Below are 22302 nucleotides of genomic sequence, written 5' to 3'. Positions count from 1 at the left end.
TTTTGTTTTGGTTTTCACCAAATAAAATATCAGAATTTAAAGAAAGAATGCTACACTTTTGGATCCACAAGTCCTGGAGAGGGGATTGTCATGTTTAGAAATTCTCTGTTAATTATAAATCGTGAACATTTTATGGTAAAGGGATGTAGGGTACGACCCTTTATATGCAAATGCAGCGTGTTGACAAATAGTGTGAGCAGAAATGTCTCAAACAGAGTCCATTTTCCTCACTGACAGTTGAATCTCACCCTGACATGTTGCTGCTATTTAAAGAAACAAGTGTGTGTGTGTGTGTGTGTGTGTGTGTGTGTGTGTGTGTGTATCCGGCAGGATTGTGTTTGATTGGCACTCTGGTATCTAAAAGCTCTCACTCTCTCTCTGTGCTCACTGCAATGCATCAGCAACCCTGTACTCCCTGCTCGCTCTGCCCTTGCTTGTCTCAGATTCAGAAAAAAAACCCCAACCTGACTACATTTCGTTTTCATTTAATTGCATTTGTTCTCTCTTTCCATCCTGTTATATCCCTCTTTATTTCTCAGTTGCTCCATTTCTTTGTCTCCATTTCTCTCCCTCGCTCGCCGCCTCTCACTCATCTAATGACTTCTGTTTGTCTGTCAGTTGTTTCCGCTTTGTCTGTTTGCTGTAGCGCACAGATGTTGCCTCTTTAACACACACACTGAATTATGCCTGAGTAGAATTGCAGTCATGGCTCAATAGATTCATACTGGATATTTTTTCTACACGTGAGGTTTTTAAATGAAACTGTGCATTCCAAACGTTCCCATCGTTATAGTGATCTGTATTTACTGGCATGTTCGCAGATATCCTGCAGTATTACCTGACCTGCAGCTCTGGACAGATTAACCCCTTTCAGCAGGTGAGGTCTTTGTCATTGCTGTTGCATCGTTGGAACACATTTTTCAGCAATTTCTTCCTTTCACGAGGCTGTTTTGCTTTGTTTTTTTTGTTTTTTTTGCAGAGGCTGTCGGGGAGCCACAAAGCATTGGTGGAGATGCAGGATGATGTGGCAGAGTTACTGAGATCAGCAGCACGTGACTTTGCCAGCACCAAGGTGTGTGTGTGTGTCTAGATGTACATAAGAGCAGATATTTACAGTATATTTGAGCATACATGTGTAACCTTTGCTCTGCGTGTGCAGGGGAATCTCGAACAAATCCAGTCTGTGCTGAATTCCACCGAGGTGGGCCTGCACCAGCTGACTGCTCTCGTCGACTGTCGCAGCCTGCACATGGTGAGTTGCAGGGTGTGTTGTGGTAAAGATAACGTCCGTAATTGAAGCTTAAAGTAGACGTGTGCGGTGACTCTACGGCACGGCTGATACCGTTTTACGCTGTGCAGTTACATTTCTGTTGAGATGCACACCAGATCATGGCGCAGGCTTTCAGAGGTTATGGTGAAGTAGAAATCCCCTGCGACTTCTCTCCTCTCCTCGTGTGGTGGAAACATGCACAGTAGCTTTATTTTTTTTTCCTTTGTGCGACTGTAAATAAGGAATTGATTCATTAAAGGACTACTTTAGGGCCAAAGCTCTCCTCTACTCACCTCTCCTTGTAGGACTACGTCCAAGCACTGACTGGCTTGTGTTATGATGGCGTGGAGGGTCTCATCTACCTGGTTCTCTTCTCCTTTGTCACTGCTCTGATGTTCTCCTCTATTGTGTGCAGTGTGCCGCACACCTGGCCTGGCAAGAGGTAACACACACCCACCCTCACATTCTCTCATTCACACACACACACACATACACACACACACACACACCTACACGAGCCTTTACATCCTTAAATCCATCTCTTCAGTTAACTAATGACTGACACATCACTAGCTCGTTAACATCTTACTGTAACTGTCTAACTGATCTCAGCTGGTGGACTCGATAACAGTGGGAAGACTCATAAAGAATCGACTTGGTGCCCATGCATGTCATTCTTTTTTAAGTGTACCTGCCTCCCAGACTGTCGTATCACTCTGTACTCTGTACTATCTTCTTGCCATCTTTGCATCTATTACAGTTTATTTTATCGTTTGCCGGTGTGGCTGAACATTGTTTGTATGGTTGTACATACTTCTCATTTTTCTTTTCTCCTCTTTGGACTTGGAGCACCAGTGTCGTGTTAGACTTTATATCACCACAGTTTTTTTTTTTGTTTGTTTGTTTCCGTGCCCCACTTCCTCCTTATGTTCTTTCCCTTCCTCCTCTCCCCTGTGTCCTGATTTGGAAATGCTTTGGGCTTCAACGAATGGTGATGCATATGACCCCCACGGTCAGATTAACCACCGCTACCATTCAAACAGATATTCGAACGAGCAAATAATTCTGCGATAAAATCAGAGAAAGAGACAGGTAGACTTTGCTCGCAGTGACCGTGTCACTCTGGTGAAGGATTTGAATATTGAAACAGCTGTGCCATGATAGTTTTTTTTCTTTTGCTTCCTTTTACACTTGCTGTTTGCGGGCATAAATCGCCATGAATCGCAGTGTATGACCCAACAGGTATGAAAAATAATCAATCTCTCAGAACAAGTGCTCACTGGGTCTCTTGCCTGTAAAGACTGACTGTGTCGCAAACTCCATTTTGGTTTAATAAGTAACACGTCTCCATCTGGTGGCCAGTTGGGGCAACAACACCTGTCGCTTATTGTCTCTGTTAACACAGGGCTTAGGCTAATTTATTCATCATACAGCTTCCTGCCTCTTTACCTTAATTTAAACTCTTTCAGTCTGATGATATATTCTTAACATATGGACAGCTGATATAGAGTTACAAAAAAAAATCACTGGAAAAAAAGAACCTTATAAATAATAAAGCCTACACGTACACATGCATTTCTGTGACTGACCTTACTTAACAGAATCCAGTGCTTTTCTGCAGCTGCATCCAACTTCCAAATCAGCACGTATCTTATCTGATGCCTCATTTTGTTACGTTGCTGGCTGTTTTACATTTTTGACCATTTTTTTTTTGTCTGAAAATGGTTTGCCCAAACCAGCCATATTATCTTTTTTTTTCCTGATGTTTTTGCTTTAATTTCATGGAGCACACAGAGATGCATGAATTATATAAAAGGACATTCTTGAAATCGGACACTGTTTGAACAATGCGACCTGTTAATAAAAGGAGCAAACTCTCTCAGCCAAAACAGTGGATGACTGCATGAAGAAAATGACATGCATGTTTCTACCAATGACATGGAATACAGAAGGGTTTGCTACTTTCTTACAGTTGATGATTACTTAACAACACATAGCAATAAAGGGGGAAAAAAAGTGTCCACTCTGGACCTCACTGCACTTGTGGTGGGTCTGTTTAGTAGATGAATGCTGCCCAATGTTCCTTTTCTTCTTGTTCAGCTGCTTTGGGGCCGGAGGGCGTAGCCTTACCCAGATTTTAATATCGGGGAACTCCTGATAGTACAAGTACACCTTCCCCCTTCTCCTAACCTCCTCTTCAACCACTTGTTTACACTCTGTTGTTTCTCTCGGATCTCCCTCTCCCTGTACCTTTCCCTCCCTCCCCCCCTCTTATTCATCATGCCCTTTCGTGCCTGGCCCTTACCCCGACCAATTGAAGGATGGATGAGGAAGACGGAGAGGACGAGTCGGGCGCCTCACGTGGCGGGGTGCACGATAACCTGTACCGCGTTCACATGCCCAGTCTCTACAGCTGTGGCTCCAGCTACGGTAGCGAAGCTAGCCTGCCCGCTACAGCCCACACTGTCAGCAATGCCCCCGTCACTGAATACATGTGAGTTAGCACCCACCGCTAGCTAGAGGCTAGCAGGATCATACACTGCCTGCCAATAGGTAGCTGATGCTTGCCCCTCCCCCCCCCACACCATGTGATCTAGGCTAGAAGTGCAGCAGTGCTTACTGCTTGTGATAATGATAAGTTAGAAAAGCTGTTAAATAGTTTTTTTAAAATATGTATGGCTTGCATGTCGACTGCAACACACTGTCAGCGATATTTGTTACTCAGTGAGTTAGTACTTATCATCTTTGAGATGCTAAAAGAAAAACAGCTGCTTGCTGTATACAACCAACCTGCCTATTAAAGTCTGTGATTTTAGCAAAAATTCAGCTTTGCACTCGCATAGTTTAAGTTAATAATTGCACCATGCTTGCTGTTGGCACAGGACTGAATTGCTTGTTCATAATAGGAAGTAGAGAAGATAAGTAAGCATATATCTCTGCACAATTAATAAACACAATGCAGTGTTTGCTGCAAAGGGAAGAGTGATGGTTTTCAAGCCACAAAGAAACCAGAAAGTAAGACGTGCTAATTTCAGGTTTTTGGACCATCGAAGGACCACATTCACCAACCCTGTATGAGTCTATATTCCAAAGCATACCACAGGGTTTGGTTTGAGCTTTTCCTGAAAGTTAGATGGGAAGTCTCATCCAGTCATTACTTTTCTTTTTGCCATAGCTAAGCTGTCATTGCATAGGTACACAGTCTCATATGGTAGTTGAATCTGTTGAATATGACAAGCTCCAGATTGTCATCAATCCTGGAAAATAAGTTTCAGAACATATAGTTACAAAGTTTAGGAGCTGGTTTGGCAGTAATGCAAATCATATGTTTACAGTTAGATGAACAAAGCATGCAAATCCATCGTTGTTAAACCACAGTACACTAAAAAACCCTAAAAACTGAGTGTCGCATGAGCGCTGGCTGGCTTTGATTATATCGAGCTAAATAGAAAAAATGTATAAGTGCAGCTTATCCATGCCGGGGTTGTTGGTTTCTGTACCCACAGTGTCCGCTTGCAGTAATAGAATAAACAGTCTCCTCAGCATTTAGCTCCCTAATAAATTTTGCTTGCACAGGACATTTACAGCCTGTTATTAAGTTAAAAAATATCTTGTTGAATCCTTTAATAGTTGAAATGTTGGCCTGAAAAAACGATTGCTGCAGAGTTCTTTTAAATGTGGGCCTGAGGTTAATCTCCAGTGGCTATCCATGATGATAACAGTCCTATTTCACTGAGTCCCATTGTGAGATTCAATATTTTGCCTTTGTTCTGAAAGTATGTTAATTATGTTGGACTGTGGCCGAGGTGTTTTAAGCCCCTGTAGTACCAAGCTTACGTCCTACGTTGGCAATAATTATTGAGGTAATTTTTCAGAGGCCATATGTCAGAGTCATTGTGTTTCAGCGATGAGCAGATCCGCACATCAAGAGCTCAGCGGCAGGGTGACGACATGCAGTAACCTCTTATTCTATAATGCAGGAGCCAGAACGCAAACTTTCAGAACCCTCGGTGTGAGAACACCCCCCTGATTGGCAGGGAGTCCCCTCCACCCTCTGTAAGTGCACACTTTCTAGAACACATTCTCCCACAGCTATCTTCCAATAGCCACAGTGCTGCTGGGACACATTTCAAATCCCACACAGTTGGCATATTATTCATTTAAGCGTAACGAGCAAAGAATGGTGTAAATTATTCACTATTTCAGATGTTTCATAGCACGCTATGTGTGGATATTGGAAGGTAGCGCCACCCACCCACCCCAAATCCCTAAAACACTGCAAGTGTCCTCCGTGCTCACGCTAGACCGTGATCACAGATCGCCTTCATTTAGGTCATTTTGGCAGCCTGGGAAAACTGGAAGCTTGAAAAAGAAGCCTGTCGTTATAGTAAGATCTGCACTTGCATCAAAAGAAGGGGGCAGACTGTTTCGATAAGCGCAACTGCCGGGTCATGTTTGGCTAAAGTTGTCTTCTATTTCTGATGTAAAACGTCTGGTTGGTGCTGGGTGATGTGCAGACCACATAGATTTTTTTTTCTCCTCAAAGACTTTTTTTTTCAACCTCGAACCTTTTTTTTTGTAAGAAATGAAATGCTGACTGTTATGGCTTTTAAAAAAGTGCTGCTGGGCCTGTAGTTGTGGATTTCGTTCCATGCAGTATCACCTGTACACTTCTACATTACAATACTGTGGAGTGACAGCATTTATTGAACAAATCTGGTGTTATTACTTCAGGGCTCGGGTTGCATTCCTCGCTCGGTGCAACCTGACCCCGAACCCTTGCGGGTCAGAGCTCATATAGCTTATATTGCAATTCTAGCAAAACTTGAGCCCAAGCCTCTTAAAAGTTCCCGCTCCTCCTTCCCTCCCTTGTTCCCACACCGTGTCTATGTGTGCATCTTCTGGTCGAGGTGTATGTGTCCTGTGTTTCCCCCTCACCCTTCACCATTGCACAGCCACAGGAGCACTTATTCCCCCACCTCCACTGTTGAAGCGTAGCAGCCAGCAAAACGGCCCGCCGCTCGCCACTCTTAAGACAGGGCCGATGGCTGGGCCGCCGTCCTGTGCACAGCTGCTCTTCTGTCTTCTGCAGCGATGTGGAAACCGCAGACCTCCGACTGTAACTACCTCGGTGCTCCCGAGAGACCACTAACTCATACCAGGCTAACCTACTACATCAGAAGTAGAGCAACTAACTACGAATGAACCACATCTGCTAATTTACAATAACATCATCCTGACCTAATCAGCTGTTACACAATGAATAACTGTTGTAATCAAACCCCGGCTGTCCAAATGACTGGTCACAGTATTTCAACTGTACGTGTGTGTTTGTGTTTGCCTTTCATATCGATCTATCTACAAGCATTAATCTTTGTTTGTCCGTGGTTTCCTTGTCTTCTTTTCATCCTTTTCTCCTTTTTCATCATTTCCCACTCTCGCCCCTTTCTGCTTCTTCTTCTCTTCTTTTTTTGTATCCCCCGTCTCTTCAGTACACCTCCAGTATGAGAGCGAAATACCTGGCGACCAACCGACCAGACCAGAACCGACGCTCCGTTCCTAACGACCAACTGGATCCCGCTAGCCGGCCTCACCCCGCTGCCAGACCACAGTCCTCAGTCCACTAAGAAAGCACTTCAGCCACAACACTGCCTGAATCCAGTTCTCACAGCCAACAGCAAGATCCAACACGGCCCACAGCACCAGAGCTGGGTGCTTTTTTTTTCCAGTTCTTTTTCCAGGTCCACTGACCAACACTGACCGGTTCATCAGCAGGACTCATCAACCAGATACCACAGCACATGACTGCACTTTTAAAGCTCAACTTCTACTTCTTTCCTACATAAAACCAACATAACTAAAAAGGCAGAAGAGCACATTGTAGAAGATCAATGCTTCTGCTTCTCTTCTTTACGGACACACACACACATACACACGCCCAAGCTGCTTGATCCACCACTGCTGCGATGGCTCAGGCCTCATAACCACAATGCACGGACCACAAAAGCCACAGTTTCTTCCTCCCAACTTGCATCTGTCCACTGCCGTCCAGTGAAGGCATCCACGCTGCTCTCACTGCTCAACCGCCCCTGACACACTCACACACAGGCAAGCACACACACACACACACACACACACACACACACACACACACTGTACAGAGCTGTAAATAGTGACCATGTGCTTTATTCTGAGTTCATGAAAAGTAGACTGTTGAATCCTTTACTGGTAACGTGGTGTGCTGTGTGTTTATCATGGAAATGTTTGCTGTATCTCTCATACAAACACACACACACACGCACACACAAGTAGGAAGATAGTCTAACCAAACACTCATTTGTGTAAATAATAAGCCAGTGAATCAGAAAGCCATGCTTAGATGAACTGTACCACCAGATCCCCATTCTCTCTTTAGCTTAACATTGTCGTCTAAGACTTGAATTATAAGCTCAAAAAAAGAAAGAAAAAAAAGTGTGCCCGCGTGTCTTTTCCATACTTGTTAACGTGCGCATACGTTTCAGTTACGAGCCAGTAACCCTGTTGTGAAATGACTGCTTTTGAACTTTGGGAAAACGGAGTCTGAGACAACGGGCATACGGAGGCTCCAACCTGTGCCAAAAAACTGAATAATTCAATGAGGGATGCCTGATTCTGCCCTCATTTCCTACTGCCTCCAGATATCTCGAGAAAGGACGGGGAAAAAAGAAACCTCACATGGAATCTTTTCCCTCCGTCTGTCAACGATAAGGGAAGAGGAGAGACATTTGGAAAAGGGAAGGAGTGGACCGATAGTTGCAACTACACATTTGCCAGGTGCTATGTAAAGCAGTCGAGGATCCGGACTGAGGAGGGACAGAAATGTTTTTGTTACTTTTAATGCTTTTTTTCCTTTTCTTTTTTTTAAATTCAGGGATTTGTTAAAGAAAAGCAGAGCGGCTTTCCGTGATTACTAAATGTAAATTGTGTCCCGAAGCCAGAAAAACCCCATTCCTGATTGAAAAAGATGTTACATCGAAGTTTGTTTTTATCATAAGCTGACATTGACGCTGTGATACTGTGACCAACTGTAGTATTCTGTTTCTTCCTGTGCTTTTATTTTGGTGACCTCAGATTTAACCTTTTAGCGCAGATATTGAATCTTTTATTTTCTTTCTTTCTTTCTTTCTTTTTCTACCCACAAGCACAAATTCTCTTCAAGGTGACTTTGTGAGATGGAGAAGTAAAACTCACTGCCTGGGTCACTGCCAGTGGCTTTTTTTCCTCCCACTCTGTGTACAGTGTATAAAAAAATCCAAACACAGTAGTCGTGAACCCGCGTGTGTGTGACATCACTGCGACGTGATTGGCCGTTGCTCTATGTCACTGTTACTCTGTGTGAGTACAGTGATTAAGTGACTGGCAAAGCAAGCAAAGGCTGGCCTATCTGGCCTGAGTCATTCCTACACTGACGTTGCACACACGTTAACGGACACACACACACATACACTTTGTGCTTTACTGACACACACCTTCCATACATACTGCAGTATTCTTTAAAGCCCATCTTTCCCTACTTTTATCCTGTTTACATTCATATCTAGAGCGATAGTAGCAGCACGTAGTAGGTAGTAACCGAATTAAAGAGCAACCCCCAATTCTGTAGTCGGCCACCCTGAACTCCCGTACGCTGTTGCACCACCCGATCCTGTACAGCATTTTAATACTGTCTTATTAATCGATGACCACTTCTCGTATTAGCGAGACAATCTTACATGTGTGATTTTACTAGGAAGGAAACGTCCATGTTATGGTAACAATGCTACCTATGGTCTAGTACTTTTACAATGTTTTATTGCACCATGGATGCAAACAGTGTTAAGATCTGTGGGACTAGTCACTGATTAATGGCCTTTCATAATGTTTTTAAACTCTTACAGCACTCTTCATATCACGACATGTCTTCTTCTTCTTTTTTCTTTTTTTAAGTGTTTCGCTGTCTTGTAAAAATCAGACTTTAAAGATAAAATAATAGCTAGCTGTTTTGTAGGAGAATAAAGGCAAGAGCAGCGTTTTTCCTCTCTTATTAATGGTGAATGACTCTCTGTCTTGCAACTGTTTTAATAAGACTATTACAGTGTCGTCCGCGCACCTGACGCAGTGCTGCGTTTGAAGTTCTGTGCCAGTGCTGTCTGTGATTTGACTGCTCTGGTACAGTATGTCGTGACGGGTGGGAAGAGCCATGCTCAGTAAGAGTCAGTAACGAGTGGGCGCTTCTCCGTGTGGTAATTACAGGACTTCAAATGCACGACTGTTCAGATGTGACAGACAAACAATGTTTTCTATGGCTGTTTTTATTTTCTGATGGTTTAACTAAGATATTAATGATATACATGTCAAAACTGTGGTAATGATATCATTCAGCCTGGAATAAATGTTTTAAAAAAAGAAATTAAAGCAACTTTAACGTACTGATGAAGACCGTTGCGTCTGTTTTTTTTTTTCTTCTTATCACCCTGTTCCCTGAAGGTTTTACCAGGTTTAACACAGAGTTAACAAGGTGCTGGAAACATTGACATGACAACATTACACAGTTGCTGCAAATTTCTCTGCTGCACATCCAGGATGGAAAGCTCCTGTTCCACCACATCGTAAAGCTGCTCTACTGGACTGAGACTGCTGACTGCGGAGGCCATTTGAGTGCAGTGAACTTGTCGTTATGTGCGAGAAACCATTTTGAGATCATGTGAGCTTTGTGACGTGGGTTGCTTTCATGTTGTTTTTACACTAAATGTCTCAACTTCCTGTTCTTCCTGTTCTTATCTGACAGGAGAGGTGTGGTCTTCTGCCGATGCACAGATGCTCTTCTGCATATCTGGTTATTTGCGTTACTGTTGCTATTATCAGCTCAAAGCTTTAGCTATTCTCCTCTGCCCTCTTGCATTAACAAGGCGTTTCCACCCAGAGAAATACCACTCACTAAATATTTCTCTCTTTAGGACCATTCTTAATAAACCCTACAGATAGTTGTTTGGGAAAATTCAAGTTGATCATCAGTTTCTGAAATACTCAAAGCAGTCCATCTGCTACATCCAAAGTCACTTAAATCACCTTTCTTCCCCATCCCAAGTTTGAACAATCTTAGTGCCTTAATGGATTGATTTGCTGTCATTTCCTTGACTGATTAGACGTTTGCACTGACGACCAGCTGAACAAGTTTATCTAATAAAGTGGCGGATGAGCGTCTTTACTGTAAGCTGATATTGCAAATGTTTTAAAAGTGCTGGAATCTCTTCAGTGACACTGAAATATTGGTTACAGCCATTTAATTTTGCAGACTCCATCATTTCATTATTGATGTGATGCTATTTACCAGCATCTTCTCCTGCATCATCAAAATGAATACCAGTACAAATCACATCAAGAGGAAAATAAAAGTGACTGGACCGATGTCAATGAAAAGAGAGAGCTACTTCCATTAATCTTGACAGTGTAGATATTACAATAATGAGTACAGCTGATGTGAAGCTTTAATCTCTACAGAGCTACATTTGTATGGGGAATGATTTGTTTTGTCGCTCTATGACCTCTAGATTCTTACAGATTAAGAGCAGCAGTTTTTACTGATGATTAATGAAACCTAGGAGAATAGTATAAGATACATTTAGCCTCCTATATTAATAAACAGCAAGTTTACACCTCAATAAGAGGACTGTCATGGCCACTCTATGAGAAAGTCTCCACCTAGTGGTTGATAGAGCGTTTTCAGACTTGTGCGCAGAAGTAGCAGCAAGCACGATTCATGCATTCATGAGACTCCAGACGATGCAGATTACTTTGAGCAAGAAGCAGAGACTCTAACAATATCATTGCTACATTTACAAGTTCAGTGTTTTGAGAGAAGTGGCACTGAGATTCTACCATCCATAATAAAAATATGCCATGTACAGTTTAGACTTACATAACAAACACGCCGCACGTTTAATACTTCAGACAAAATTCATGAGAGGACAAAACTTTCGACTTACTTTTTATTTTGCAATAATGTCTGGATTCTGGATTAAATAAGGGGAATACTTACTTAATAAGCAGCGCAATTTAATCTGTAATTGCGTTGTTTAAAATTTAATCTTGAGAAAGACAAATGATTTTGTATCTCACAGGCTTGATGGTGGAGCTAAAACCTACAGCGTTAGGCGGATAAAAAGATGTCTGACTTTGAAAAGCAGCGCAGTTACACATACAGTCAGCAGGTGTCGCTGTCCACTCAGATGAGTGTGAAAGCCCAAAGTGATTTTTATTCACTGGCTAAGTTTTCGTCACGGTCAACACAGCCTGACACCGGTGGGTTCACAGTGGGAGAGAGGTCACTCACTCTCACACACACACACACGGCCTGCTAATCTTTGGGTTCTGCCTTTATCTCTTGCAGGCCCTTCTGCATGGCTTGATCAGATAAGAGGACTGTTAGTGTGAATGTGTGAGGGAAATGTCAGAGGGTTATGAGTGCGGAGGAGAGGTTCCGCCAGACAGAAACCCATAGATTCACGAACAAGTAAAAAGGTGAAAGGTCAAAGTGCATTTTTCTTCATAGCTCACAGACTTCTTCAAACAAACAGCAGATATCTTTTCGTGTAAGAAGTGTGAGTGTATTTGCATGTGCAATTTTTATCACTCCAACTTGTTTGTAATTGGAGAATTCGACAATAAGCAATTGAGTAAAGAGAACAAACAGCTGATTGATAAAACACTTTTATTATAACCATACAGTCCAGATACTGGAGAGAGCCTTTCTGCTTCAGGAGCAACAGTTATCATATATACATTCACGTGGGGAGGGGTGGGGGTGGACTTTTATTAATTGCACAAACTTCCTTCAACACACAGAAAGACATCAAGACGACTCAACATGAGTCAATGCTCAAAAACAAAAACATTTTAGAAGCAGTGCAGTCATGTTCCTTCCATTTGCATCAATAATAACCTTTACAAAGAAGTTTTTGTATCAGGAATAAAGGACAGTTTGACATTTTGGGGAATCTGATTGTTTTCTTGGAGAATTAAATGAGAAGACTGACATTACATCATACGACAGAGTAACCAGGCACAAACAAGAGAAGAAAGTCATTTCCCCAAAATGTCAGACTGTTCCTTTTAGTCTTTTAATCAAATGACAAATTGCAAACAGCAAAAATAAGAGAAAAACGTGCAGTTCTAAAATATATACACCCAAGAATGGGGTTTATATTGAACACTGATGGAAAAAAAACAAAAACAAAAAAACAAACCCCACATTGTTTAACACTATGGACATGTTTTTTTTCCTTCATGATGGGGAAATACAGTCATATACATTCAAGAGATTTTTTACAGCAGAGAAAGAAGAGAGAGGATGCTCAAAGGAAAGCAGGACAGGCTGCACTACGCAGCAGTTTAGATCCAAGTGGGGCCAACTTCTATAAAAGTTCTAATGGAGTGGCGCTACTGGTACTGAGCATCTCTCTACACTCATACTGTGTCATATCTTGCACACAAACTCCAGATAACACTGGTGAAATCAGATCGACACATTGTCCAAATTTGCCCTTTCTCGTGTAGCACGCAGCGGGAGAAAATCCGCCTCAGAGCGTGCAGAAGGCAGCACACATGACTCATCGTGACTTCAATAGACTAATACCTGCTCGGCATTCTTCCACAGGCGCAATCACACATCACGCAGACTCTCGTGTTCGTGAACCGGCATGCTAAGGATCAGCCGATCTGACTGCAGCTTCCCCGGGTGATGTCGGCAAAAGTTCAGGCCTTGAGGTGCGTGCCTGAATCATCGCTCCAGGCCTGATAAACTTGAAACTAAAATATCTGAGAGTTTGCTATGAGTAAGCTGGCGTTGGCATTCCCTGTTCTCAGAGGATGAATGCGATGTTATGATCATAAAATGTGTTATAAATCCATGTAGTCAGACAAACATACAGACTTTAAACAGCCCTGCTTGCAGGAGAAAAGCATCTTTGACTATGACATTTTGAAGGCCTTTTGCATTATTGCAGAGTCAGATAAATAAAATTCATACTGTTGGGGTCAGCATTGTGAGTATGAAGGCACAATAAGCCATCAGTTAGCAGTCTGTCCAAAGACAGCAACACTTTCCTCTCAGCGCCTCAAAAAACTGGAAATAACAGTCTACATTTGATCATGTACGTAAAAAAAAAAAAAAAAGAAATAAGCTACATATTAAAAAAATAAATGTCAATCTCCATCAGTTTTCCACGTAAAAGACACGTGACTTTTACACACAGGGTCAGAGTTCAAGTGTCCTAAAAAGCCTGTCTTCTAGTTGAGTTGTAGAGAGGCAAACACAAATCTCCCGACTGCCTCGAGGCATTCTCCGGAGTCGGCAGCGGCGGGACTCGGCAGATATTTACGTTTTCTCCCCCATCGGTCCATCCCTTCCTCCCTCTTTTGTCTCTAGATGGGTGTTAAAGTCGCCAGGGGCCGGGGCACCAAGGAGTGTCTGGGTACAGCAGACAATGGACAGACCTAAATCTGAGAGAGAGGGGGGAAATGAGTGTGACAATGCCTGGAAGCTGCCAACTGGGCATTTCAAAATAAGGCCGTGGATACAATCAGCTGCACATACACACGCACACAGACAGAGGACAAAGCCAGGAAACTTGTAGTAGTAAAACATGCACCACAAGTGCTTACATAAAGCTTACTACACATGTATTAAAACTGTATTTGAAAGCAGACTGCCAAAGCAGCTGTGGGACTATGATGAATAGATTAAAATAAATAAATAAATAAATAAATAACAAAATAAACTACTGCAGGCTTTACTGATTTTCTATTCCCCTCCATTAGCCGCCAGTGGCTCACAGCGAGCTTATCTCATTACCTCCCACCATCTAGGCACACTGCCATCAGCGCCTGCTAACAAAGTAGATAAATAAAGAGAATTACCTCAATTCAATACACAACAATATAATTACTGGCCAAAGAGCCAAGGGAAGGGGGAAAAGAAGGGAAGGAATCCCCTTAATGTCAGGAAGCGTGTTCTCCAGCCTTTTGTTTTGCTTTGCTTGGATGTGCTATGGTCCTTGAACTGTAAATAATCACAGTGAAGGTGACCTTTTGTTTTTTTACTGACTATTTTCTAGTCACTATTTTAGAGATCAAACAATTACACCGTTGTGTCCTGTGCTCAACATTACATCAGGAAACAAACTATACTGCCAACGCCGTTGAGTCACCAATCCCAGCAATCACTTCCAGGGCCAAGTGTAAAGTATGGTAGAGGGGGATTATGGTGTGATTATGGCACTCTTATGCTTTGCGGAAAGTTTTCCCAGAAGAGTTGAAGCTGTTAATATGATGTGCTGACATAATCCCTGTGGAGCGGGATGTCACTCATGTACGTGTGTGTGAGAAGGCAGACAAGCAAATGTTTTTGACAATATACCGTAAACATGTTGACACAGAAAATTTACCTGGTGGGATCTTCTTCTATAGTAAACGGGCCTTTCACGTTAACAGTGTTCCTGCTGTTGTCCAATGTGCCATAGCTGAGAGTGACCTGATGGGAGGGCGACATATATGAGGCTTGTTAGTTTCTTGTCTGTGAGCAAAAGCCACCAAGGCAAAGTTTGTGAAACTCTGAGCAAAAGGGAGAGATCCTCAAATTCTGATGCAGATCTTAATCATGCTCTTTAAAACTGTGATTGGTCTTTGTGCAAGATGTCTTGTCTCCTCATCTGCCCATTTAGTTTCTTTGGCGTCACAATGAGTCTTTGTGTGTGTGGACGTGTGTACCTGGTTGTGTATGTCTGACACCAGTCCCAGATTCTCCAGGTGGGAGTGAAACAGCCCTGAGCGGATGAGGCTCACGCCGAGCAGCGCCTCCACAATGTAACCAACCGTGCAGTCATCGGGGAGGCGGATGTGCTCAGCTGTGGTCATGAAAGTGCCATCGCTAGAACAGAGAAGGAAAGAATCAGAGAGACAGTAAATGAGACCTGCAGCTGAAACGGTGCCAAGAAAATAAATAAATAAATTTAAAAAAATATAATTCATCTTAAGAGAGGGCTTACCTTGCCCAAGGTTTCATCTTCAGGGAGAGGCCACGGCTCAGACAGAACCCCGCTCCTCCGGTGGCAAACCAGAAACGCACTTGCTTCTACACACACACACACAGCATGAATATAAATGGACTGTCCACTTCCTCTCTTATTAATTTATTCATTTTCCACTTTGTTTTGTTGTGCAGCTTCCACAAATCTCTTTTGCAAATTTCCGCATGTCGATAAACAATCTTAGGACCATTGTGTGATCATCAATTGTTCCAGCTTCATGTTTTTATTCTAGAGTAGCTTTGCATGTCCCAGTGTCTGAAACAAGCTGTTGTCGCTGCCTTCCAACTAACTTTAAACCAGCTTTATTCTTATTGGCTGCCCCTCTCAAACAGCTAGTGGAAGGGGCTGCTGTACGGTGGCCCTGATCAGTCAAACACTTATAACACCAGCAAATAGGCAAGATAAAAGCTGACAAACCCCCACAAAACACAACTGAAGTGTTTTTGGGGAGACGATAACATGAGAACAGCTGGGGAAGTGACAAGCTAACAGCATCCGGCTAATTACAAACATATTGACACTATTATATGAATCATGCGATTAAAAAAATAACCCCACCCCCCCCACACACAGTATCTTTTTCTCCCTGAAAACACTGATGAATCCCCCACCTTAAGCGTGTCTCAGTGCGACCCTTCTCATGTTTTGGTTTCTGTCACTTCAGCAGCTGTTGCATCACGTTACTGCGACGTGTTATTGTGAGATCGTTTTTTCTACTTTTGTGTTTTATTCAACTTCTGTTGTGTTTAGTGTGCTTTTGCAGCATTTTTCTATTTGCCGGTGTTTTCTTATGTTACAGTCTGTTTGACCTCTCGGGGCCACCGTACTCCCGTCCCTCTGTGACGTCAAAGAGAGCCAGGAGTAGAAAGAAAGAAAAAAAATGTAAGAGAAGGAACAAAAAGGTGCAAACCTGCATAGTTACAAACCTAAAACATTCAATATTCCAATTTTAAGGTAAAACTGTTCTAGACAAAAATTACCATTTCGTCAGTGCCGGGCCTCTCCGTGGCCTCTATCGGTCGCTCGAGGCTGGGCCGCCCAATGTAAACGTCCTGTGTGTGGCTGTACTGAGATAAGAGTTTCAGCAGGGAGCCTGTGTTCAGGTAGTTATCATCATCAACGTGACAGAACCACCTGCGACATAACAATGCTGTGGGTTAGTAAACTCTGTGTATGTGGGTATGTGGTGCACAGTGTGGTGTGCGTTGCGCCTTACTTCTTCCCAGAGCTGATAAAAGCATCATATTCCAGAGACATTTTACAGGACAGCGCCTGACGATTGTGTGCCTGAGAGCAGTTGGTGTTGATCAGGTGAGCTCCTGATGATCAATAAGAAGCAGAAATCAATGATCAAGGCAGCCTCGACTTAAGCAGTGGAGCTGTTTAAGTATTGGATTTCATTATATCCTGACTGCTTCAAAACACCCTTATAAAAACACCCCAATTACACATTTCTGCACTGTGTAATTCAATCAGTTATTCTTCTCATTGTAAGTTGAACAATTCCATGAGTAAGAGGAGGAAAGGCCTGTTGATTAAACTGAAGTGACTTCCTGCACTTTGTGGAAACATTACTGCCCAGTCAGCAGCCTGGTCCCTGATTTCCTGCCTCGCACACTGTAGATAAGACTGCAGCTACTCAGCAAAACTGCTGTGTGTGTTTGTGTGTGTGTGCACATATGTGTGTGTCTCTCTCACCTATTCTTTTCCTCAGCTTCTCATCCTCTCCATCAGTGAACACGTATGTCTGTGGAACAAAGAAAAAACAAAAACCCGCAAACACGACGCCGGTCATATTATTTCAGTAATCTTTCCCGAGCAGCACAGAAAGAAAAACAGCAACCACGCAGGTGATGACTGCATCAGCATTTCACAGATCACATTTGTGATTTCAGGTGAGACTCATCCCGTTTCCACGAAGCAGCAGTAAGCAGCGCCGACGCTGCGCTGACTGAGCGCCAGGCCAAAGGTAAGCCTCCCGTCTATCAGCAGCGCAGCAGCTGGCTTCGACCCCCTTGCTGCGCGTGTCTGTGTGAGTGTTAATGTGGTGAGTGACAGGGTTGAGGGTCACTGTGCACTCAGGAAGCTGTGCAGACCTCGTAACCCTCCACAGGAAGTAAAAAAACACACATACACGTCTCTAAATAGTCTGTTGTTTTGGCTTTTTTTGTTCCAGGACAATGTGTTTGAAATGAAACAATCGCAGGTATAATGTGCTCACTGTTGGGAGTAATTCTGAATGCGTTTATAGGTCCTGGGGGGGCGGGGGTAAAGAGTTGTCATATTTAGTCCCCACAAATGTTCAGGGGTAGAAATAATGATGTGATCCCCTGCTGAATTTGTAAGTTTGCTCACTTACAAATTCAGCAGGGGATCACATCATTAGTTCCCCCATTGTAGGATGATGCAGCAGGCCGTTTAGACAAGGTATCTGATGATTTTACATCCTGTCAGCTCAGTCCAGCATAAAAGCAGTTGAAGTGTTAAAGAGCCAACTGATGGAAAAAACTGAAAGCCCCCAAAAAGAAAAACAAGGGCGTATAGAGCTAAACGCTAACACCTAAATGTTAAATTGCTTGTTGTGCTAATATGTTAAAGCTAAATACAGACTGTGGGTTTGAAAAGGGACATTCTTTCTCATGGCCAGCAGGGGGCGACTCTATTGAATAGAAGTCCATGAAAATCACCCAATTTCTCAATATCAAATTTAGGGTAAACAAGTGTGGTAAGTGCAAGTAGCTAATACATAAGGTCATCACTGTACTTGGCAGACAGTTTGGTTCAGGAATCTCAGATTGAGTGGATTTAATCTGTCTCTCCGTTTTTCTTTCATTGTTGTTCATAAAGAGAATTCTTTATGGTTCATTTATGACTTTATTGTCTATGTTCGAGTGAGGCATTAGAAACTTAACATCTGAAGTCCCCAAAACTCTTACATAGAACAAAAAGATTCTACTGCATTTCGATGGTAAGAGGACAAAGAGCTGCAGCGAAATCATTTAGCAGCTAAAGATCATTTAAATGCTGTTAGTGCTACGGCTGTCCTTGAAGTCTACAGAACTTCTCCACAAAAGTTGCCAAGAAGTTTCTCTGCCAGCAGACAGATCAATACTTGATGCGAGAGGATGCTGCAGTCCAGACCTGGCAGCAGGGCAGATGTCCAAAGTCTGCTACAACCTCCAGCCACAAACTGAATGCAAAGGACTTCCTAGGACACTAAATAACAAAACCCATCATAGCACTGCGTTGTGTCCCCTCCAAAAATGTATCATATACTGCACACTTTTTTCATTTGACGAAATAAATTCAAGTCTTTGCATCTTATAGGCTCTTTGTTTCCAGGCTCTTTCCTCGTTCTTGAGTCAGTTTATTCCCTCCTGACATGCAGCATGAATATATCAATAAATCTTTGCTTTAAGTACTACGTGATCAAGAGAGTAAACGTGACTGACCCCCCCCCAAAAAACAGAAACACTCCAGCCAGCTGTGAGATTCTGTCAGTCTTTTTTTCCACTCTGAGCCTCTTAAGCCTCCAGAGCAGAGTCAGCTTCTGCATCAGAACGCCTGCGTAAGAGTATGTCTATGACATACCAGTGCACGCCTGAGCCAGTCTAAGAAGAAGGCAGCAGCGCGGGGGGAGGAGGAGAAAATGTGGACCTTTTTTGCTTTTTGGGAGGTGGGGGTAGGTTGCCAGGAGTTGGGCTGGCAACCCAGGGGAAAAAAAAAAAAAGCAGCAAAAGCCAGTCAGTGTGTGTGTGGTGGAGTGCGCGCGTGTTTATCCTCGTGATCAGACACGTTTGTAACTTCCCATGAGAAATCCTTCGCGTTCCCAGGGCATGTGTGCGTTCGTGAAGGTCTCTGACTGTGTGTGCACGTTTCCATTACTCAGCAACCTTACAGTACAGAGGTGTGTCTGGGAAACGGGTAGGGTTGCAAACACCTGACTGCGAGAGCTAATGCATGATTATGCCCCACATACACACGACAAGCTGATTTCCTTCCACATAAACTGTATTTACATGTCAACAGTCTGGGTGTAGCACTGAACTCGAATGAGCTTCATCCCCTCAAACATTGAGGTTTAAATGGAAATCAGAATGACAGCCGCACGATCCACAGTCACGTCTGCCTTTGATTACGAGCTTTGAAGCTGCTGGGTGCACTCAACCGCTGGCCCATGTGTTTTATAGCAACAGATTCATCCTTGACTCACTCACCACCGCGCCTCAGACCAAAAAGCTGTCTGCTCGTCCTGTTTGATCCTAAATATTTATCTGTGAGGCACTGAAACTCCTCCTGTACCAGCCTCTCCCTAAAACTCCAGCACTTCTAAATCCTCATCACAGGACTAATGTTTTAATAAAAAAAAAACTAAAAAAAAAAAACTGTAGTGATCGGCCAATTCATTAATGACTCATTTGGGAGAAAGTTGAAAAATATTTTGTAGTCGTTTTCTTTCTTTCTTTCTTTCTTTTTTTTTTTTTTTTTTTTTTAAATAGACACAATTACAAAAAATCTGAAGATTGATTTTTTTCAGAACATGAAAATGATTAGTTGATGATTAGCCCTGTGCACACAGTCTGAGTGAAAACATTTATAGCACAAGAGACAAAAAACATCTTGTTTGGGTAGCTTGAGGTTAAAATTCAGCTGCAAGCACAGTTTCAAGATGAATCCTGATGATAATTTGAAATAATTCATCTCAGAAGACTTTTAAAAAAAATCTGCAAAGTAAGTTGTCTTCCTCCCCTTAAGCCTCGACCAGTCAAGGCAGAATGCTGCCTCTTCTTAAGCCTGGTTCTGTGGAGGTTTCTTCCTGTTAAAAATGGGAGTTTTTCCCTTCCCAAGGTCGCCAAAGTACTTGCTTATAGGGGCTCGTCTCACTGTTGGTGTTTGTTCTGTTTTCTCTCTATTATTGTAAGGTTTTTGCCTTACAAAGTAAGGCGAGAAAGCTGTTGTTGTGATTTGGTGCTATATAAATAAAATTGATAAGACTGATACCATGCTCAGCTCTTTCATGTTAATGTTATCGCAGAGACAAAGAAAAAAATGATCTGAATTGTCAAGTTAACTTTCTCTCTTGGCTCATGTCATTAGGCCTGCCTGATCAGCGCAGTCTCTCCTCCTCCTCTCCTCTACCTGTATCGTGTCAACACATTAGCAGGAGTGTGATCAGCCTGTTTGCCCTCTGATCTCCATCTCATACATTACAAAAAGGACCCATCTCCGTTTTACAGCTCCCTGCCTGGGGCATCAAAGAGCCATGAGTGCCGGATCAGGGCAGGACTGATAATCTGGTTTACAGGGCATTTCCCCGGTGGGCCGAATGTAAAGGATTCATGTAAAATGAATGAGCAACTACTAATAACTAAAGCTTGGCTTTTAATTGTCACATGCTGTGTGGGCCGCCTAGACCCAAATTGCCAGGGCCATGTTTTTTTGCCCCAGTCCAGCCTGTCCCGGACTCACACAAAGACTTTGGGATGTAAATGGCAATCGCAGCCTTGAGTGTATGAAACCTTTAGGACACGCCTTCCCCAATTGTGCCTTTAGTGAGTTGACCTGGAACTAAAGGCTGCTAGAAACACAAGTATACAGACTACCGAAGGGCTGAAATCGAAGTGCTTAAAAACCAAATCCTGTGCGTCATGATGTGAAGAGAAGCTGGCCCGTTTCTGAGTAACAGGTGGGCCATCAAACTTACCTGTGGCATGTTCCTGGAGATCCAGGTGTCCAAAAGAAGCTCCAGTCTCTGCCGGTGATACCTGCCGGTGGTTTTCACCGCTATGAACAGATCAGCCGGGGAGAGACGCTCCACCGGACCGGTTGGATCGCTGCTCCGCGGGGGGCCGCTCACCGCTCTTCTCTCCCGGGTCAGTTTGCTGAAATACGCTGAGAAAACTTTTCCGCCTGTACCCGCGGCTGGAAGCTCCTCCGGGACTCTGCAGCTTGGGTGTCCGCCAGTCACTACCAGCATCCCGGTCACCAGCAGACAGGTGACCGCGGCAGCAGCAGCGCGAGGTCCCGCGGAGCCGAGGAGGCCTTTTGATACCCACACAGGTTTCCACATCGTGACTGCGTGGACGCTTTTAGAGTGAGAAAGTTTCTGAGAGCGCTTGTCTCCGGATTACAGCATTTCCACTGTAGTACACAAATCACGGCCGTCCCGCGTGTCTCCTTCAGTGGATGACCTCCCACTGAGTGGCTTGCAGCTGTGTTTAACACAGAAGTTATCCACCAGTGGGCGGGACTGTTTTAGGTCCGGTTTGCATCCAGTGGCAGATTTGAGCGTTTAGTGTGGGCGGAGATCCAGCAAAGAAGCAGGGAAAGTCCGCTGCTGAATACACTTTAAAGGGACAGCTCACCCCAGCGTCCAATATACATAGTTTTCCATTGGCCTGTACGTATGTGTATACAGGAGTGAACTGTCTCTTTAAAAGACAAACTTTCTAAAGTTCCCTATAAATCTTTTGGGACTTTGTCTTAAATAAAGATGCAACCAGTGTGATCAGCTGCAGAAGAAAAACAACTCATGTAACCCCCCCCCCCCCAATCATTTAGAGGAACAATATCCCTGCTCCAAATATTTCATTAAATTTATTTTTTAATTTTATTGGCCATTTGTTGTGTTCCATTTTAAATTTCATACTTGTCCTTTTACAGCCTATTTGGTATTTCTCCAATTTCTGAGCAGAGTATCACTTACTGTTCCAACACAAAGCGGTGTTTTTGTGCTGCTTATCTGCTTAGCCAATTTAATTTAAAACTTATATATAACTTCTTATTTCATAGTGTAATCTTCACATGCTTTATCCAAAGTACACTATGTTGATTCACTCGCTAATTATTTTCACAGTATTTATGTCTTTAGGGAATCACCAGCTTAGCTTAGCTCATAGCTGACTCGCTAGCAACATGGCCTCTCCA

The 22302-nt window shown here is 43.2% G+C and overlaps 2 protein-coding genes across 3 annotated transcripts in view; one reads left to right on the top strand and one right to left on the bottom strand.

Annotated features, from left to right (window-relative positions):
* The window catches only part of LOC134629001 (protein tweety homolog 3-like), a 29855-nt gene extending 20138 nt beyond the window's left edge, over positions 1 to 9717 (top strand). Inside the window, exons 9-15 of one of the 2 annotated variants that reach the window (XM_063475875.1) lie at positions 822 to 877; positions 980 to 1072; positions 1160 to 1252; positions 1576 to 1712; positions 3591 to 3764; positions 5251 to 5326; positions 6763 to 9717. In XM_063475875.1, coding sequence (XP_063331945.1) covers positions 822 to 877; positions 980 to 1072; positions 1160 to 1252; positions 1576 to 1712; positions 3591 to 3764; positions 5251 to 5326; positions 6763 to 6897 — 764 coding nt within the window. In that variant the 3' untranslated portion in view covers positions 6898 to 9717. The remainder of the gene's footprint in view (positions 1 to 821; positions 878 to 979; positions 1073 to 1159; positions 1253 to 1575; positions 1713 to 3590; positions 3765 to 5250; positions 5327 to 6762) is intronic. The other variant, XM_063475876.1, reaches the window with a different exon arrangement.
* A 2271-nt stretch (positions 9718 to 11988) lies between these two features.
* On the bottom strand, positions 11989 to 21596 carry LOC134629000 (beta-1,3-N-acetylglucosaminyltransferase lunatic fringe-like). Its single transcript, XM_063475874.1, has 8 exons — positions 21080 to 21596; positions 17074 to 17122; positions 16592 to 16694; positions 16356 to 16509; positions 15334 to 15419; positions 15056 to 15215; positions 14734 to 14819; positions 11989 to 13789 (listed from the first exon to the last, which is right to left on the bottom strand). Exons 1-8 carry the CDS (start codon positions 21443 to 21445, stop codon positions 13723 to 13725), a joined length of 1071 nt encoding a protein of 356 aa, XP_063331944.1. The 5' UTR covers positions 21446 to 21596; the 3' UTR covers positions 11989 to 13722.
* Positions 21597 to 22302: the final 706 nt, after the last annotated feature.

The sequence above is a fragment of the Pelmatolapia mariae genome, linkage group LG6 (genome assembly GCF_036321145.2).
Source record: "Pelmatolapia mariae isolate MD_Pm_ZW linkage group LG6, Pm_UMD_F_2, whole genome shotgun sequence".
Lineage (NCBI taxonomy): Eukaryota > Metazoa > Chordata > Actinopteri > Cichliformes > Cichlidae > Pelmatolapia > Pelmatolapia mariae.
The sequence above is the reverse complement of the archived record's forward strand: the minus strand, read 5'-3'. Positions and strand labels throughout refer to the sequence as shown.

Bases quoted from the DNA above. Each gene is read 5' to 3' on its own strand.
- LOC134629000 (XM_063475874.1), bottom strand. From the start codon at position 21,445: ATGTGGAAACCTGTGTGGGTATCAAAAGGCCTCCTCGGCTCCGCGGGA. The intron at 15,216-15,333 runs GTAAGCCCTCTC...TCTCTGTTCTAG, and splicing joins AAGATGAAACCTTGGGCAAG to CGATGGCACTTTCATGACCA. The intron at 13,790-14,733 runs GTAAATTTTCTG...CCTCTCTCTCAG, and splicing joins ATAGAAGAAGATCCCACCAG to ATTTAGGTCTGTCCATTGTC.